This window comes from Harpegnathos saltator, unplaced genomic scaffold (genome assembly GCF_003227715.2).
Source record: "Harpegnathos saltator strain DR-91 unplaced genomic scaffold, Hsal_v8.6 scaffold127, whole genome shotgun sequence".
Classification (NCBI taxonomy): domain Eukaryota; kingdom Metazoa; phylum Arthropoda; class Insecta; order Hymenoptera; family Formicidae; genus Harpegnathos; species Harpegnathos saltator.
The window spans coordinates 222501-243330 of NW_020229903.1; the positions used below are offsets into that span (position 1 = coordinate 222501).

The 20830-nt window shown below is 40.2% G+C and overlaps 1 protein-coding gene across 3 annotated transcripts in view; it reads left to right on the forward strand.

Moving 5' to 3' along the window:
* LOC105181484 (high-affinity choline transporter 1) overlaps positions 1-17770 on the forward strand; it is a 29541-nt gene extending 11771 nt beyond the window's left edge. For 2 of the 3 annotated variants that reach the window (XM_025307437.1, XM_019840594.2), the window contains exons 3-13: positions 2770-2877; positions 3855-4083; positions 4190-4418; positions 6599-6836; positions 7023-7129; positions 7220-7323; positions 7441-7571; positions 12559-12830; positions 13036-13656; positions 14254-14452; positions 16439-17770. In XM_025307437.1, the coding sequence (XP_025163222.1) occupies positions 2770-2877; positions 3855-4083; positions 4190-4418; positions 6599-6836; positions 7023-7129; positions 7220-7323; positions 7441-7571; positions 12559-12830; positions 13036-13656; positions 14254-14452; positions 16439-16722 (2522 nt within the window). In that variant the 3' untranslated portion in view covers positions 16723-17770. Of the gene's footprint in view, positions 1-2769; positions 2878-3854; positions 4084-4189; positions 4419-6598; positions 6837-7022; positions 7130-7219; positions 7324-7440; positions 7572-12558; positions 12831-13035; positions 13657-14253; positions 14454-16438 lie in introns of all 3 variants that reach the window. The other variant, XM_025307444.1, reaches the window with a different exon arrangement.
* The last annotated feature ends 3060 nt before the right edge of the window (positions 17771-20830 follow it).

Here is a 20830-nt window from a genome sequence, read left to right on the forward strand (position 1 = left end):
TAGATTTTACGAAATAAGTCTTTGATAAGGAAAACTGATGAGGGCTTTAGGAGGATTTATTAGAGGTGCCTTAGATTTAATAAATAAGGCTTTGATAGGGAAAGCTGAAAAGGACCTTAGAAGGATTTTTTAAGGAAGGATGCCTTAGATCTAATAAATAAGGCTTTGATAGAGAAAGCTGTTTAAACATGGAAAACTGTTGTAGGCCTTAGAAGGATCTTTTATAATAAGAATACTCTAGATATACAAAATCAAGTTTTGTTATAGAAAATTAATAAGATCTGAAGCGTGTAATAAAATTGTCATAGTTTAGTATTGTTTTAGTAGGTACGCTCCACCTGGTTCTTTTAAAGATTTTTTAATTATATTTTAATTATATGTAATTGAAAACAGATTTTAATAGTTTTATTAATTGCCATATTTATTAGTTTTCCAAAGATTTTTCTAATATTGCCTTCGTTTTGAAATGCGGTAAACTTTCATAAAAAATAAGTAGCAAGATTTTTATATGTAAAGAATGCTATATTCTATTGTAAAGCATGCTATATTTTTAAAATAAAAAATTCTTGTTGTATACTAACAAGATTATAAAGAAATAAAGAAATTATAGTCTAAATTTCTTAGAATGAAAAGAACGCACATTTTTACTCAAGCAATAATAAAATTATTTCCTTATAAAGCTATATTAATATTGCTTTATAACAGAAGTTCCCAATCAGGGGTGCTCACACCCCCTGGATGTGTGAAAAAGCATTCTTGGGGATGCAAGGAAAAGTGATTGTAATTAATGATTAAAATAAATTCTGGAATAATTCGACATTTTTACCATCAAATTAAAAAAAATGTTATTAAAATTATATATATATTTTTTTGTACGTATATATTCCTTACGTATCACTATGGGAAGCTTGATATCATGGATAATAATTTTATAATTTTATAATATTATAATATTAAAATAATCATTTTAATATTATATATTATATTATATTATATTATATTATATTTATTATATTTTTTAATATTTTATAATATATTATATTATATTTAATATTATATTTTATAATATTAAAATGATAGTTAATTTCTATAAAACAATACTATGTAATAATAAATGATTATAAATTAACTTCTTATCTTAAAACCCTAACAACCAATTTTTACCATAAAACATACGAATAATTTTTTTTTGTAGAAGGTGCGAAGGTTCATTAATAAATATTTAGGGGTGCGAAATACAAAATAGGTTGGGAAACACTGCTTTATGAGGACCCATTAAACTATTTGTTACACTTCTTGTAGGGCCTTTGTCTCTTTATCTGTACTAGGGCTCGATAAAATTAGTTAGAGAAAAATAATCAGACTTTCACCAGAGCCTTATTAATTTTTCTACTCGGGTCGAAGCTGACTCTTCCTCTTAGCGTTACGTCGAAATGTCGCTGCGGCAAAACTCATCCCTTAAGTTAAGTATAAAGTTACGTTGAGTACAAAGAATCTGATATGGGGTTTTAAGCAGCGGGGATGTTAATTCACAAGTCCCCGCGGCTTTTTCTTTTTCGTTTGTCACCCGGAAGAACACTTTTCCCGTGAGAGATTTGTACTCGCACGAACTTTCTTCCCTTTTTTCCTTTTCACGTATTCGTACGCGCAGTTTTTCACTCAAGCCGACACACTCACAGTCTGCGTTTTTATTTTTATCGCGTGTTTTAGCCGTGCTACTAATTTATATTCCGCGGTGCAACATCGGGCGCCAGGCATCCTCCTGCAGGCATTGAACTCACCGTGCAGCCGATATAACCCATCGGTGTGGCGTGTATAACGCCGAATGTAACACAAAACTTGCCCTTCGAATCATTTTCCCCGTCATGTGCGCTCATTGAACCTCCTGTCAGATTTGATGAAATTACTAGCTGCGCGAGAAAGCAGCGGTCGCGCGCGCGGGGTTTCAGTTTATTTTCTCCTCGATATCGACACGTGTCAAGCTCGTTGCATCTCTCGACGGTGAGTAAGTGTCGTGAGAGGAAAAGCTCCACGCGGCCGCCTCTAGTTGGCCGTCTTATTTAAAACTGGAATCGCGTGTCACGCTCCTTACCCGTTTTTGGCTCTCGTATTTTTAGTCATCGCGGAGAAGCAGAAAGTTCGTAAGTTCGCGCCGCGGAATGGATCCCACGATCAATGTCTCCGCTTATAAGTCGTATACCGCTCGCACCGGTTACCCTGGCGCCCCACGTTCGATCGTATTTTCGGCTTTTCCTCCTTTCCTTCCCCTTCTTCCCCCGCCCCCTCCTCCGCTCAGGTGTTCGTTGAATATCACTTCGCGACTTCTGCGTCCCTCCATTACCGTAATGAACACTCCGGTCTGTGCAGTTGCAGAAAAATGTGACGTCAAGTGCCTTCTCTCCCCCTGCCCCCCCAACCCCCCTCTGTCTATCTCTATACCTCTTTCTCCTCCATTCGTCCGTTGATCTTTCCCATTTCCCTCTCATCTCTCGTAATATGAACGGGACAAAAAGGGTAGCCGGTGCAAGAGGCGCATTCGCTTTACTATTAATCCGGCGCACTATCCGGGGTTTCGACGGAGCCCGGGAAAGCTCCGGTTCAAAATTTACGCTTGTTTCCAGTCTGAAACGCATTACGCGATGAACGATCGATCGATTCGTCCTCGACGCGTTATCACAATCTCGAGTGCTCCGTGTTAAAATCGAGGTCGCGATTCGCGGCTGCGGATCGTATATATATACGTGTGTGTATGTGTGTTTCTATGCAAAGCGACGTGGGTCGGTGGAGCTTTCGTCAATGGCACCGCCGAGGCGATGTTCACCAAGGGTCTGGCCTGGTGTCAAGTACCTATCGGATACAGCCTCAGTCTGCTTTTCGGTACGTACGTGATCGAGTGGACAATCGTTGTGTCCCACATAGCCACACGCGATATCCCTAAGGACATCGTGCTTAACACGTTGAAAGTCATGACGGTTACCGTAGGAGGATAGTTGAGGTGAAGATTGAGTGAATGTTCATTTGCTAGATAGCAAAAAACGTCTCAGAATAGGGTTGTCAGATGGCCTTGATTTCTAGGATTGTTCCGAAATTTTTTAAAGTTTGTCCCGTGTCCCGGAATTAGAGTCTTTTGTCCCGGAAAATCAGAATTTCAAGAAAATTATAATCATAATATTCATGTTTTTAACTGATACTAGAAAGAAATTTGAAAGCAATTACTGAGATTTATAAGGTCGAAAAATTTGACGTGCGACCTGAAAAATCATTCATATATAGTAAAAAAAAAAAGAAAAAAAGATTAATCGTATGATTTATATCTTCTCTCTGCTGGTATCTAATTCACACATTTATTCATTGCAAGTAAGTAACGACATCTCTTGACTGTTTTACTCCTCTATTTGTCAAATTTAACTAAAATTCTCTAACAATCTATTTTTCAACCTAAAAAATATCTCGGAAATAGTCATTTTGCATCTGGCAACCCTATCTGAGAAGCATCCGGGGGAGGAGGGAGCATCTACGATGCCTTAAGCAATGTCCCAAGATATCCTGAACACGATCCTCGTGAACGTTTTGTGCTATCTAAGGTAGCTCCACAATCACCTGCTAGAATTACAAGTCATCGGGAGTAATCGCAGATTTACAAGAGATTTATAAGATTTTGAAGTAGCACAATTTTGATTGTTTATCCTTTATCATAGGGAACAACTCCTGAAAAGGGGTTCCCCTTACAAAATAACTCATGTAAAAAGGACACTGAGTCGATCGTCTTTTTTCTCCTGAATATCGTCCTCTGATTAATGTACTCGCTGGTGAGCATGTTAACGAAACTTGAAAAATTTGCGCGCGATGTACAGGCGCCATGCTCTTCGTGCGTCCGATGAGGAAGGCGGAGTATGTGACGATGTTGGACCCTTTTCAAGAGCGATACGGCGCAGGTGTCGGCGGTTTGCTCTTCCTGCCAGCACTGTGCGGCGATCTGTTCTGGTGCGGCGCCGTTTTGCGGGCACTCGGGAGCTCGTTGGCTGTTGTCGCCGGGGTCGACCCGAATATCAGCGTTTGCGCTTCAGCACTTTTAGCGGCCATGTAAGCATGATGACTGACGTTCATTCGGCAATTCAATTGCGAGAAAGTGTACTCGGTACTACAGAAGTCGAGGGATGAGTTGCGACGAATCGAAGGTTGCTTTCAGATACACAGTTTTTGGCGGTCTGTACTCTGTCGCGTGCACCGACGCCCTACAGCTGCTGTGCATTCTGCTAGGCTTGGCGATCGCAGCGCCGTTCTCTATAATGCATCCCGCGGTATCGTTCGAGAAGAATCTGGCCCTAAGGGACTGGCTGGGACAGATAAGGAATGAGGACCTGGGCGTGTGGGTGGACGGTATGCTGCTACTCGTGTTCGGCGGTATACCTTGGCAGGTGGTTCAATTTCTCAGCACGATATTTAGAACTTTAAAGTCTAAAGGACGTTGTCAGATTATCCGCAAGATTGGGATTCGGAGTCCTAATTTATCTTACTGGGCCAATTAAAGCGTAGGATCAGATTTGCTTTGCATGAGGAGTATAAATTTGAAGAAATTTGAGAAACTAAATCTATCAGGTTGGCAACAAAGTCATGTCGTTTTTCACGGATAGATGGCTTTGCTTATTATTAAATGCAACTAACTTCACTCCAAATCCTATAACCTTTATATTACTTGACAGCTGATATTTCAAGCTTTCTTTAAAAAAAAAGTGCGTCATTCGGTAAAGAATTGTTTGTTTGGCATTAAGTTGAAAATGGAAAATCAAAACGAGCATTTCCGTCATATTTTACTTTTTTACTTCTAAAAAGGAAAAAACGCTGCGCAAGTCCGCCAAAAGTTATGTGCTGTGTATGGTAAGGAATTCTTAACAGAACGCCAATGTCAGCGTTGGTTTGCTCGTTTTCGTTCAGAAGATTTTTCTGTGAAAGATGCACTACAGTCAGACCAGCCAATTGAGGTCGATGACGATAAAATAAAAGCATAGTTTGAATCCAATTTCGCCATTATACGGAAAATCGTTAAAAAGCTAAACGTATCACATATGAGCGTTGAAAACTATTTAAAACAACTTGAATGCGTCAACAAACTCGATATTTGGGTTCCACACGAGCTCACAGAAATTTATCTTTGATTCATAAACGCATTAATATCAGTGACTTTCTCTTGAAAACGATTCGTTTTTTAAACGAATGTTAATTGGTGATGAAAAATGGATTGTTTATGACAATGTGGAACGAAAAAGATCGTGAAGCAAACGTGATGAGCCGCCACAAAGCGTTTCTAACAAGGGGACGGTCAGACTTGGCCGTCCCCGATTTGGCTGAAATTGTACGTACGTGCAGTGTTTAGAAAGAAACTCTTATGGACCAAGCCGTAGGACACACCTCTCAAGTGTCTTCGAGAAACAGCCATTTGAAAATTTGCGTGTAACGCTAGGATCTGGGCAATGCACCAACTTCATAAGCGCGAGATCGCTGGTTCGAGTCTTGCTGCTGCCAAATTTTTTTTTTATGTTTCTTTATATATTCAATATTTATGCTGAAGTTTAAATATTTATGCTCTGATTTCCTGCGGCTTGGGAGCTCTACGCGCTCTCTTTCTTTTCTTCTTTTAAAGGGAGTGAGAGAGAAAGAGATTTTCATACTTTATACTTTTATTCTTTTTTTTTCTATCCTTTTCAAAGAGTGACCGGTAGATGATACTGGTTGAAAAAGGTGTAGTAGAAATGATGAGTAAAGAAGTTGGTGCGTTGCCCAGATCTTAGTGTTACACGCAAATTTTCAAATGGCTGTTTCTCGAAGACACTTGAGAGGCGTGTCCTACGGCTTGGTCCATAAGAGTTTCTTTCTAAACACTGCACGTACGTACAATTTCAGCCAAATCGGGAACGGCCAAGTCTGACTGTCCCCTTGTAAAACAGACATTCATTAAAGGAAGATTTTGCTATCTGTTTGGTGGGATTATAAGAATATTGTGTTTTTTAAACTGCTTAAATGTAATCAAGCGATTGATTCGGAATTGTACTGTCGTCAATTGGACAAATTACACGAAGCAATCAAGCAGAAGCACTCAGAATTGGTGAATCGTAAAAATGTTGTCTTTCACCATGCAATGTTAGACCACTTACATCATTGGTCACTTCGCAGAAATTGTTGCAGCTTAGGTGGGATGTATTACTACCCATTATATTTATTTGACCTTGCGCCATCAGATTACTATTTAGTTCGTTCCTTGCAAAATTTCTTAAAAAGAAAAAAATTCGATTCTGATGAGTCTATTAAATGGTACCTGGATCAGTTTTTCGCCGATAAGAAGCAGAAGTTCTATGAGACCGGAATCATGAAACAATCAAACAGATGGCAAAAGGTCATTGAATTAAACAGACAATATATATTATAGAATAAAGTTTTTGCTTTGTATGAAAAAATCGCTTTTCATTTATAGAGAAAGAAATCGATGACTATCTTGCCAGCCTGATAGTTAATTCATAATTAAAATATCGAAAAAAAATTGAAAACCATTATAAATAATATATATCGCATAACAGTGAGATTTTTCTTTTATTCCCTTCAGGGTTACTTTCAACGAATACTAAGTATCAGGAGCACCAACGTAGCAACGACTCTGTCGATAGTTTCGATGTTTGGTTGCATGATCCTGGCGATACCGTCGGCCTTGATCGGAGTGGTCGCTCGCGCCACCGATTGGTCCTTAATCCCAAACTACAACAAGACCTTTTCTACGGATGACGGAAACGCGGCATTGCCGATGGTCCTGCGATATCTCACACCTCAATGGGTGTCCTTCGTCGGTAAGTTGGTGCATCCGATAGAAAGATATATCTATTGGCCGTGGAGCGCATAAGGGTGCGCATAAGGGTTATCTTTATAAATAGTCGATCGACGGAACCTACTCCCTATTATAAATAATCTCACTTTTGCTTCCCGATGAAAGGAAAAAGAACGCTCGGACGCAACGTTCCGTTATTATTTTTAAGGTCTCGGTGCGATCTCCGCGGCAGTGATGTCCTCGGCGGACTCCAGCATTCTCGCCAGCAGCTCCATGTTCACCAGGAACGTTTACAAGCTTACGATAAGGCCAAAGGTAAGCGTGACTGTCGCTCTTTGATCAACGGTGAGTGACGATTGTCGATAAGCGTCACTATAAAGCCTCTCCTTTTCCTCTTTGTGATAGGCATCCGAGCGAGAGTTGAATTGGGTGCTGAGAATTTCTGTAATTATGGTTTCCATATTGTCCACCCTCGTCGCACTCACAGTCAGCAGTGTGTACTATCTCTCGTAAGTAAAACTCGTTGTGTATATTTCATCCGTTGCTGTTCAATTCTCGATTGTCGGGAGTAGATGTATAGTTATCGCGACTAACACTGACGAGATATATTGCATTTGTGTCCGAAGGTATCTGTGCTCGGATCTCGTATACGTCGTTCTGTTTCCGCAACTGCTGGCCGTCGTTCACTGGCCCTCTTTGGTAGACACTTACGGCTGTCTAGCGGGCTACTTTATCGCAATCACTCTGCGTCTCGCTGGTTAGTATTAGTTAGTATTAAATCGCCAAATTCTCGATGTACAGTTACATGGACAACGGGTATCTATTAGGAAGTTGCATCGAAAACCGTTGTTTTTTGTGGTTTTGAGCATTTATTTCAATAACAAAATGTATGAATATATCAATCAAAGTATTTACTCTCGGAAGATATGAATTTTTCCCACTTTTCTGACAGAAGTTGAATTTTGCAACGAAAGAACGGTCTTTCTTTTGAGCCAATTTATTTAGCAACCCAATTTCTTACTTCTCCGTAATTATGAAGATATGTATCTTTCAAAGCGTGTTGCATTGATCGGAACAGATGGGAATTGCTTGGGGCCAGTTCCGGAGAATACGCTGGGTGTGAGAGAACCTCCCATTCGAGCTCCATCAATGTTTGTTTCGTGTATAGCGACATGGGGCCGAGCGTTGTCATGGAGAAGAATTACTTTTCGGCGATTTGATGCAACTGATGGTCGTTTATGCATCAAATTATCATTCAAACGCTCAATTGTTGCCGATAAAGTTCGGCGGTAATTCTTCCGTTCGGTTTCAATAACTCATAATATACGACACCCTCCATATCCCAGCAAATAGAGAGCATTGCTTTGTGATCGCGGATGTTTCGCTTTGGTGTCGACGTTGATGGTTGGCTGAAAACAACCCATACTTTCTTGCGTTTCGGGTTGAAATAGATCCATTTTCCATCGTCGATACGCCACAAGAAACTCTTCTTTTTATTGCAAGCAAAGAAATCGAAATGTTTAACACTAGAAGGACCGGATTGGACGACTCCTCTAGAAGGATCGTAGGAGCCAATTTGGCTCCAAGCATATCTTTTCGTAAATAACAAATAGAAAGAAACGAAACGTATAGGTAATCATATAATTTAAAATTTTAACAATAATATCACTAATTTATTGAACAAAAAAAATTGTTAGTATATTGAATTTTTTTAGTCTTTGATGAAAGACTAAATGTGAAATACAACGCCGTACTACAGGAAACGCATCTGTACATAATTTTCTTTGTACATTTACTGCACACAAATTTTTTACACGAGCATTTTCCAACTTTAGGGCTTTTCTTACAGTTTTTTTATTTGACAAAATGGTCGTTTGCCTGAAACATCGTCGGATTCAGTTTTTTGTTTCCGGTTGAATTAAAATTTTGAGACTTTCGTCTTTAGGCAACATATGGTGCACTCAACTCTTCCGCGAGATTTTGTAAAAAGATTCTTCTTGATATTTTTTTACATGCAACTTCCTTATACAGAGTGTTCATTTGAAAACTTTCCAGCTAATTATCTCGAAAACTATGAAAGATATTAAAAAAAGCTAAAACACGTATTCCATGATTTCGAAGGGGAAAGAGAATGGTATTATCAATTTTTTATTTGGAGAGCATTTTCTAGGTCATTTGAAGGTCAATCTTGTTTTTTAAAATGGAAACCTATATTTTTTATTACGGAATATTATTCTACGTAAAAAAACCAGCAACTTCTGTAGGAGATATTTCTTTGTCTGAGCACTATGTTGAAAGATACTTAAGAAAATAGTAAGGGATAGTTACTGCGTCAAATTTGTCATTTATTATAACAGATGTTCAAAATGTCCAAATGAACACTTTGGGAGGTAACATAGCTGCAGTTCTACGAGCACACTAATCTTCTGCTGCATAAATAAAAATAATCTCAACTCGTTCTTCTAAAGAATACATCATTTTATAAAGTTTAATTATGTGATATCCCTTTAGGTAATCTCTGATATAAGTTTCGTACTTGTCTGAATAATACACTGTGAAAGACAGAAAGGAATTGATTCAGTACAACGTAAACAAATGGTCAAAGGAGGTCAACTTTGTTTTCGAAAGATACGTGTTAGTATGATCGGGAAATATCAACGATTTGAGTCAAAGAATTGTACAGGAATGTAGAACTATTCCAACAGATACCTTCCAAATGATTCGTTCAGAATTTCAAAATCGTCTTTATTATTGTTTAGCAAACAACGGAGAACGTTGTTTTAGCTTTTTTTAATATCTTTCATAGTTAATTAGAGATAATTAGCTGGAAAGTTTTCAAATGAACACCCTGTATACAGAGTATCTGTAAACCCCATCCCTGAATCTCGGAAACAGCTTTAAGTATGGAAAAATGTTTCAGATTAAAGTTGTAGGATATTGAGGGGCACATATGATAAAAATATGGACTTGACCTTGAGTGACTTTATCAAGGCCAGGTCAATGTGATCGATGTTTTCTTAAATGGAACTTCCTATTTTTTATTACATATTCTTGTAGCTCTTGTTGAGACGTTTTCAAAGCACTACCTATTTTTGCTTTTTGCGCAAGCGATTCCCAAGATATGAAGCTTCAAAGTTGACATACCGCCGGCATTCGTATTATCCAAGGTGTACCGCGTGGAGGTTGCACGGTCGGATTTACACCTCTTTTGTGTGTGTGTGTGTGTGTGTGTAATGGCAAGAAAATAATTAATATAAGGGAAAGGAGAAGAAGAATGGTGGAGAGAGAGAGAGAGAGAGAGAGAGAGAGAGAGAGAGAGAGAGAGAGAGAGAGAGAGAGAGAGAGAGAGAGAGAGAGAGAGAGGGAGAGGGAGAGGGAGAGGGAGAGGGAGAGGGAGAGGGAGAGGGAGAGGGAGAGGGAGAGGGAGAGGGAGAGGGAGAGGGAGAGGGAGAGGGAGAGGGAGAGGGAGAGGGAGAGGGAGAGGGAGAGGGAGAGGGAGAGGGAGAGGGAGAGGGAGAGGGGGAGGGGGGAGGGGAGGGGGAGGGGAGGGGAGGGGAGGGATAGGGGGAGGGGGAGGGAGAGGGAGAGGGAGAGGGAGAGGGAGAGGGAGGGGGGAGGGAGAGGGAGAGGGAGAGGGAGGGGAGGGGGAGGGGGAGGGGGAGGAAGAGGAAGAGGGAGAGGGAGAGGGAGAGGGAGAGGGAGAGGGAGAGAGAGAGAGATACTACGGGCGTGACGAATCGTGGGGTCTTTATCTCTACTGTGACACACACACGCACGCACACATACACGTACACGTACACACACACACACACACACACGTACGCACGCACGCACGCACGCACGTACGCACGCACGCACGCACGCACGCACGCACCCACGCACGCACGCACGCACGCACGCACGCACGCACGCACGCACGCACGCACGCACGCACGCACGCACGCACGCACGCACGCACGCACGCACGCACGCACGCACGCACGCACGCACGCACGCACGCACGCACGCACGCACGCACGCACGCACGCACGCACGCACGCACGCACGCACGCACGCACGCACGCACGCACGCACGCACGCACGCACGCACGCACGCACGCACGCACGCACGCACGCACGCACGCACGCACGCACGCACGCACGCACGCACGCACGCACGCACACATACACACGCAAACACAAGAGGTGTAAATCCGACCGTGCAACCTCCACGTGGTACACCTTGGATAATGCGAATGCCGACGGTATGTCAACTTTGAAGCTTCATATCTTGGGAATGGCTTATGCAAAAATCAAAAATAGGTAGTGTTTTGAAAACGTTTCAACAAGTGCTAGAGGAATATGCAATAAAAAATAGGAGCTTCCATTTAAGAAAACATCGATCACATTGACCTGGCCTTGATAAAGTCACTCAAGGTCAAGTCTGTATTTTTATCATATGTCCCCCTCAATATCCTACAACTTTTGTCTGAAACAATTTTCCATATTTAAAGCCGTTTCCGAGTTCCAGAGGTGGAGTCGGACTTTATAGATACCCTGTATAATCCATGCATTTATAGTAGCAAAATCCAAAATATTATAAAAAGTATAAACTAGCCAACGGCGAGATGCTATACTATATGCATATCTATGTGTACATATGTATGTATATAATGGTTTTTTAAGTAAACAAATAGATAAAAATATTTATTTATCTATTTAAAATTATAAAATTTGTAAATAAAACCGTAAAATATATGAGAATGCAATATCAGGTATAAGGGACCTAAATTGACTCCAACGGTCCTTCTAGGCAATTAAATAAAAATCCTACTATCTTATATAAATGAAAAATTTTTTTACCAAAATTAAGAACTTGAATTAAGAAAAATGATGAAAAGTTATAAAAGGACATCACGTGGAGGCAAAGTTGAAAAAAGTTATAACAGTTTCAATTTCGCGAGGAGCCAAATTGGCTGCCTCGGTCTTTCTAGTGTTAAACGATTAGCAGTGGCATTTTCGGTCAATTCATGTGACAACCATTTCCTTTCTTTCTGGATCTTTCCCATGGCTTGTAAATGTTGTGAAATGGTTGATTTGTTGACTTCGAGCTGTTGAGTCAATTCTTTGAGCGTTTGAGCAAGGTTTTCTTTCAATAGAGCTTGCAATTGTTCATTTTCAAACTTTTTCGTCTGATCTGGCTGTTGTTTGTCGTGAGTGTCACAATCACCACTTTTGAGTTGTCGAAACCAATCTACACATACTGTTTCCGATGGAGCAAATTCACCATAAGTTTTCGCAAGCAATCGCGATGAACTTCAGCTGTATTTTTTTTTTCAAATCAAAATAGTATAGAAGTACACATCGGAAAAACAATTTATTGCGTTCCATTTTAATTCGGCTATAGAAAAGCACTTGTGTAAACAAAGGATGGCGTCTGCTGACTGAATTTTAGTGGGAAATGTTCACACTTCAAAATGACATAAGAGACATCTATTACTGTCCTCAGCGTATGCAGCTAGAGCCATCTACATGTGAACAGCGGCTTTCAATCCAACCTTCTGATAAAAAGCTTGTATTATTATTGTATTAAAGATTACACTTAATTCTATGATATTTATACTGTATCTAAAATATTTATTTATACTTAATTAAGATATGAGTTATATCTTCAATATCTATCAACAGTTGCGTCATATGAGTTATTTTTTTAGAAATCTCTTCGATTTTTATACGATTCAATTCTTAAATATGCACTCTTTTAGGAGGTGAACGGGGACTCGGTATACCTGCATTAATCGAGTATCCGTTTTACGACGCGAGAACGCACACTCAGAAATTTCCCTTCCGCACTGCTGCCATGATAATTGCCCTCTTCACCCAACTTTGCACAAGCTTCCTCACCAGGAATCTGCTCGGCAAGGGTTACTTCCCTGAATGCTGTGACGTGCTAAGCGTTTACTCACCTGGCAAGTCCAAGGAGCCATCGGGCGTCGTACAAAGTAGCTCCGGAGCCGCCCTCATGGATTCGTCCTCGGTAAACGCGTGTTCGAAGTTCTCCTCTCGCTCTCTAAATATCTTCGAATGAAATTCAACTCGGGAAGTAGTGTGCCAATTGAATCACTCGAATACGAATGACTTTTCACTCACAGCGAATAAATTCTCCATTCTGAGTCGTCGAGTGAATATTTTTATACAAAATGGAAGAATGAATCTGATGCACTTTCTACTGTCACTTCCAGAAATCAACGTCGGGCATAGACTCATGCGACGGCGTCGGCAGCTACGACGACGACAGGACCTGCGGTCACGACGATGCTGCCGACAGCGGTGGCGGTGATGTGGAGCCAGTCGGCAACGATCTCGCTGAAAGCTTAAGGGCAAAAGGTGTCGTCAACACGATTGCGCAGAGAGTGGCGAGCCAGAACTTGCAAAATCTGCAGAACTTGCAGAACTTGCGAAACGCGATGACGCCGGCGCGACACGCCACCCCCACGGTGGCGAACCATTACACGCCAGTCCCCGGCGACGCGTGCAGAGGTCAGATCCTCGGGGTGAGGAATTTGCGCGCCCCCCTCGGTCAAGTGCTTTCGCCGACGAGGTCGATTGGCGTGTTAGCGACGCCGCCGATCACCCCGTGCGCACCATCTTATGCCAAGGTGGGCTGCGAGCTCGGGCCGAGCAGTGAGAAGCCACGTGACAGCGACCGGACGATCAGCATCGTCGACCGGAGCAACATGGAATTCAATCTGAACGCGAACACCCAGGAGAATGCTTCCGCCAGCATTGGTCCGAAGAAGAGCGTGAAGGGCGTGAAGCTGGTCGGTATGGAGGGCGGTACGTTGAGGAGGCCGTCGCTGCAGGTGAGGGACGACCTCGACGACGTGTCCTCGTCATTGTGAAGCTGTGCGACCTGTGACCTGCGATCAGAACCTCGCGCATTTTGTTTTGTATTCTTAGTTATATATTTCAGTCAACAGCGGAAGGATTACGATCTTTTGCCTTTCCCGGTTGAATGCCGGTTGATGCGTTCTAAGATTTATTGAAACATGAAAGTGTCGCGATCTTTCCCCTATTGGTTACACCCGCATCTCTTTTGATTCTCTTATCGATTAAGTTCTCGAAGTATATTTGTTTTACGTAGCGTATGTGTGTATGTTTGATTGATTTCGTTGGTTCTCCGTGAGAACTGTCTATCAATAAAGTAGACACGGATCGAGGGAGTTCTCCGAGAGAATTTTGCAAGATCCCGAACCCCGCGAATGCTGGCATGCTTCCGTTTGAGTAGACTCCCGCCTCTCCACACCTTCCTGCCTTGTATAATTTTACTTTCGTGTCGAGTCGATTGTCTGTAGATCAAGCATAGTGTAGATGTAGATACGTGATGTCGGAATAAAATAAGGGCGTTTATCGAGCACGCGTTGTTATTATCGACGGCCTTTTGTATCGCGTGTCCTCAGGGCACGTTCTCGCCGACGCCGTCGGTGGAACTGGTCCACATTCTGGACAGGAGGCAGAGTAGCGGCTCGTATGGGCCCGGTTCTCTCTCCCCTGTGCCGTCGATGGGAATTGAGGCGTGCAAAACTCATGGGACCGCGACGGAGGGTCAAAGTGGAAACGAGCATTGCAGGATAAAGAGGGGCATTGTGCGGCATCACAGGTATCTATAAAGGAAAGCGTTTAGACCAGAGTTTCCTAATCTTTTTTGTATTTTGCACCCTTAAAAATTTATTAATGAACCTTTGCACCCTCTACAAAAAAAATTATTCATATGTTTTATGGTAAAAATTAGTTGTTAGAATTTTTAGGTAAGAAGTTAAAAATCAAAAAGATATTTTAATAATATATTTATTTTTTAATAATGTAAAATATATAATTTTATAACAGTACAAAATATATAATTTTTAATAACATTTTTTTTTTAGTTTGATGGTAAAAAATGCCGGATTATTCCAGAATTTATCTTAATCATTATTAATTATAATCACTTTTCCTCGCAAGAATGCTTTTTCGCCGTCCCCGGTTGGGAACCCCTGGTTTAGATGCTGAGATGTATACAAAATTCGAGCTGGGCCGAGTAAAATCAATCGCGTGATCCTTGAGATATTATTAGAAGATTGAATTAATTCTAGTTTTATTTTGTCCATTTTTTTATCTTTATTTTAAAGAAATAGTTAAGTTTACATCAATCAAAATATTTTCCGTCGTTAGCTGTGGCTTTTTCTCATCTTTCTGGAAATATAGCGATTTCGCGACGATAGAACAATCTGTCTTTCGAAGCAATCCAATCAAACACCCATTTTTGCACATTCACCTAATTATTGAAGTGTGTATCTGCCAAAGTGTGTTGCATCGATCGGAATAGATAGTAATTAAATGGTGCTAGATCTGAAGAGTACGCTGAGTGCGGAAGGATTTCCCCTTCAACCTCTAACAATGTTGGTTTAACGATTGAAGTAACATGTGAACGAGCATCGTGCAAAAGAATCGCTTTGCGTCTATTGCTGGCTATCGCTGGCCTTTTTTGCATCAATTCAACATTCAATCTGCTCAATTGTTGGTATCGCTTTCCCGTAACTGTTTCATTCGGTTTTAGAAGCTCATAGTACACTGCACCTTCCATATCCCACATACAAATACAGAGCATTGCTTTGTGACCATGAATATTCCGTTTTGGTGTCGATGTTGATGGCTGTCCTGGATTAACTCATGATTTTTTCACTTTGGATTATCAAAATAAATCTACTTTTTATCTCCAGTTACAATTCGTCACAAAAAACTTTTTTCTGTCTGGTAAGCAGATATGGCGATATTCAAATGATTTGCACTGAATAGCAAATTTCAAATGAATAGCACTTTTAGTTAATTCATGTGAAACTCATTTGCCTTCCTTTTGAATTTTTCCCACGGCGTGGGCGTTTAAAAATTGTTGATTTATCGACATTGAGTTGTTCAGTCAATTGTTTTTCCGTTTGAGCAGTATTTTCATTCAATAATGCTTGCAATTCAGAATCTTGGAATTTTTTTGGTTGACCAGTACGTTCTTTGTTATTCAAATCGAAATTATCACTTTTGAATCGTTTTTGAAACCAATTTATTTGATTTTTTTCAAATCAAACAAAAAAAGTAATGAACGCTGAAAATGCAATTTTGTACAATCCATTTTAAAGGTGTATAAACAATGAAACTATCAATGACAATAACGCGCGAACTGTCACATGTCATAGAGAAATATCAAATCTTTCAGTGTTGCCAGATTTCAACATTCATACTAACCATTAACTTGTTACTAAAGCCATCTATTGCTAGGGACCAGAACTAATTTTACCTCCTAATAATTGTTAAACCTTACACGAGTCCTTACACCCTATATATTGATAAAAAGTATAAAAATTGCTATTAGCAAAAAATGAAAGATTATCTCGAGATATGGATCACTTTATCAATAAGATAAATAATAAATATATATAAAATAATAATAAAGAAAAGAGCGGCTGTCGGCTATAGTCGATGCTCGTGCCGAAAAGGTTAACAAAAAAAGTAGGGATCGTCGAGAGAGAACTGAGGTGAGAAATTCGAAAACGAAAGACGAATCGGCGCAGAAGATACGATCATTGAACGCTCTCTCCGATCATGCTCTCAAACGTTTGCGCAGCTTCAATGACACGGGAGATCGAGCGCTGACGACGCTCGCCAGGCAGCCGACGTATCCGTCGATGCCGTTGAGGCCGGAGGACTGTCGCATGACATTGGCGAAGAAGGACAAGAGGCTGTCCACTATCGGCAGGCATTCGTCGGTGACAAACGAGAACGAGCTCGGCAACACGAGCAGCATGGTTGTGTGCAGCCCCACGTACGGCATGTACAATTCGGCCACAAAAAGCTCCAACTACTTCGTCACCGATGACGAGGCCGTCAGCAGATTTTAAGAGGACGGTAGGATGTGTGCGAAAGCTTCATTCTCTCAATTTCTTGGAGTGAAATCTCGAAATATTGATATTTTAAAATATTAAACGGTAATATCAGGCATTCTGGTTAAATTTCGACTGGTTTTCACGAAGATTTCACTCCGAAAAATTTAGAGAGCAGTACGACCTTGCTGCAAAAGATGCGCCACGCATTCCGAGAACACGAGGAACAAGGACAATCGTAAAACCCGCCTCATCGCCATCTCTTAATCATCGCACCTTGATTTCATTCGTTAGACTCGGTGGATTCCGTCGGATTATCTTCACAAAGATCACGGGACTCACGGTGAAAACGTGGGGTTTCCATTTTGCGACTTTACGAGTCCTTATTCTTCTTGTGAAGCGAAAAAGTTCCTTTAAATTCATTTTAATTCATTCACGCTCCCGCAGAGTTTGCGCGTGTACAGTTGTAAAACGTAACGAGTACTTAAAGGTGAAGCTTTCGTTTCCTCTTCTGTGCGAGTAATTCTCTCGTTCACTTCCATCTCGTAAGAAGCATTGGCTTCATTGATCAGCCATCTTGTATATTGACGCGAGACTAAATTTGTAGCCCTTAGAGAAGTCTCACTACTTACCAATCTTCAGACTGACAAATATATACGGAACCAATAGCTCGTAGGTGTTGTAATCAATTTTGTACAAATCACAGAAAAGAGGATCTCCTCCTTCGCAACATTCCACTTGAGTCGGTAAGTTAAAGACCGGAGGAAACAGTCTCGTTTGATAAAAAACTGAGAGGTTTCGGCGGTCTGTTATGATAAATATTAGGCGATATTCAATGTTTTTGTATACATACGCACATGTTTCATTCAGGTATGCACATAGACACGTATCCATTTACGAAAAAAAAAAGAAAAAAACAAAGAGAAAGTTTTACGGGACGCACGTTTTCCGTAAATCCCAGGTAATTACTAGTGGTAAAGTAACACACTTAATGATAATTTCCGATACATGTAAAAGAGAGCAATGTACACGCTTATTGTTCCCCTAATCTAATAGAAAAGAGGGAGATATAAGAAAGGGAAAAAGGGAAAAAAGAAAAATAAGAAGAAAAGAAGAAGTACAGCCTGGTAAGCGCGGTCGAGACAACGAGCAACGTTGTAACATAGGCGGCGCCAGAACTATTCATGCGGGTGGGCCACAGGTGGGCCGATATTTATGTATGGGTGGGCCATATTTATTATATATTATATATCATTTTATCATTCATTTTTATGTTTCTAACCGTTGCGCTCTGTCTCTGGGAGAAATTAACTATGAAGATAGAATTTAAAATTAATTGTAGAATTTTAATTATAAAAATAACTTCACGTAAAAAAGCTGAAAACTTGGACAGAATAGGACAGCATAATTATGCTAAAATTTTCTAAAATTTTAGGGTGGGCCAGGGCCCACCCTTGGCACCGTCTATGGTTGTAATTTTCGTCGAGCGGACGAGCGGAGCTCAAGTTGTTGGTAACAGAACGTCCAAAGAATGTCACGTGCAAATTTACGATATGTCACAACAAGAAAGTACGATATTTTTCCACCGACGCGATATATCTCGTTAGCTCCGTAGTGTTATTGTACAACTAGTTATGTGCGCGAAAACGAGTTCACGGTTAATCGGTGTTACATTAGTGGGAACGCAGATCGTTCTCTCCTCGGCTCAATACCGTATTTAAGAAGACTGAATACGAATGATATCTAGAGGCGATCGCTTCGACGCCGACATCGGAACGTTTTCACGTTCAAGAGATGTTCGCGATGAGTTTTCTTTTTTTTAGATCTTTTTTTACTTTCTTTAAGCCGCGAGAAGAGCATGATTCTTCGTAAGAATTGAATTTTTATTTATTGTAATTAATCCTATAAATTTTTGAGGCGAGAATTAAAACGTTAAAACAGAAAATATTGTAATTCTTTCTTTTTTCCTTCTTTTCATATAATTATCATCATTATCTTCATATAATTATCATATATAATTTGCATTTTATAATTTTTTAGAAACTTTACATCCACTTCACTGAATGAATATCACCGTATAAATAAATAAGTAAATAAATAATTATCGAGATATGACGACAAAGAGGAAGGACGTACGTTTGCGTCGTCTGTAAATATCATTCTTATACGGCTATTAATTTATATACCTTTCCACTGTAAATGAGATCATTCGACTCTTAGCGATTAACACGACGAAGACGAATCGTAGCTGTACTTAAAGAATGAGTGAGACTCTTCATACTCGACGAATCGTTCTTTAGAATCTCTTGTATGTACTTTTGTAAGACGATGTAAAATAGTAGACGCAGCGAGAGGTGAACATCGAATACCTGCAGCAGTATTATTAAACTTAGGCACGAACGACTTAATCGCGCTCGTGGGAGGGGGAACCTCGTGAAGGACCGCTTTGGCAGTCCTTCGTAGTTCTAGTGTGTCGTACTTACTTCTTTAAGGTAGACTTATTGCCACGACTCGACGACCCGATGATCGCAGAATCTGCCTTTATTTTATCGTACATATTAAACTTGTTCACGAAAATAGAAACTGATTAGCGGTCGTATTGCAGCAAAAACTTTCAACTGTTTGCAAGACCGATGCGAATTTTTACGCTGATTTTTATCGTTACTCACTTCAAGTATACTTCTCTTTCCGGTTAGTTATATCTTGTTATTGTCTCTACGATGCTCGCATTATTTCGAAATAGTTAATGTGTCTATACGTAATCACTTTTTTCGGTTTCACGCGTGTGCGACCATCGGAGTTTTTGTAAGAAAGGTACTCTTAATAACGTACGCGTTTATACCTGTATCACGTATTATAAACATAATATAATTGATAAATAGTACGAGAGAGAGAGAGAGAGAGAGAGAGAGAGAGAGAGAGGAGAGAGAGAGAGAAAGAGAGAGACACAAGTTTTCGTTTTCAGATAAAGACGCAATCGATATTGTGCAACGTGAATTATGTGCCAAAGCGTAGAATAAAATAAACGTCGTCGGCGTGTCCTCCGCATCGATGGTTCATATCGAAGAGAATTTGTTTCTCGAGGATTCAAATTAGCACGAACAAGACGGACTCAAGTTTCAATGCCAAGGAACCGATTTTTCGTATCCCTTGGCGGACATGAGACCCCTTGTGGAATACCTTCGAATAACATTTGCTCACTTCAACGCACAGTTTTACCGAAATATTAATAATCTTACGTTTTATTGTTACAATCAATCACGCTAATTAACAACGTCGAGAGTTGAGTCCGTCGTTTCCGTCAGTTTCTATCCTCGATTTACACACATACTGAGGATCAATCGTGCAATTCATGCGCGAAAAATTAATAGACTAAAACGCTTGGACAAATCTGCCTTAAGAACTAGCAATTTCTTTTCGACACGAGAAGGATACTTTTATCGGATTAGCTGTGCGTGAACATTTGACGAGAAAGTAGATGAACTTAATTGACGCGATTGATCTTCCGAATCCACTCGATTATGAACGGCACGGCTGACGTACAAGTCTTAGCTACGTAAGCTTGCCTTAACGTAAGAGTAATCGTTCATTATGATGATAAAAAAAGTCAAGAAAGAAAAGAGAAAGGGAGGGGAGAGAGGGAGAGAGAGGGGGGGACAGAGAGAGAGAAGCGTTAACGTCCGAGACTCGTTCTTAGATATTTTCGTCATACTATATAAATCGCTCACACATTAATTAATTAGTCTCTATAGTGTTATTACGAATATCTGTACCACGATCGCAATGGTCAAAGGTAAGGGATCGCTGTAAGGAAATAATAACGTCGCTCAAAATACCGAATAAAACAGACACGAACGCGTACTCCGAAAGAATTTATTCATCATTTATTTAGAAATGTTAAGCTTACTTTTACAATCTATCTTTAGTAGCTCCTCAAATTATTTATTACATTTCTTAGAGACTTTGTGTAAAAAAGTGCACTGAGAGAAAGAACGATTGATCTTATTAAAAATATTGTTATTTTCAGCGACAACTACTCTCTGTTGTTTTAATAAAAAAGCAGTAACAATAAAATAGATTACCATTAATATTATCATCATATTTTTACCATTAATATCATAATAGC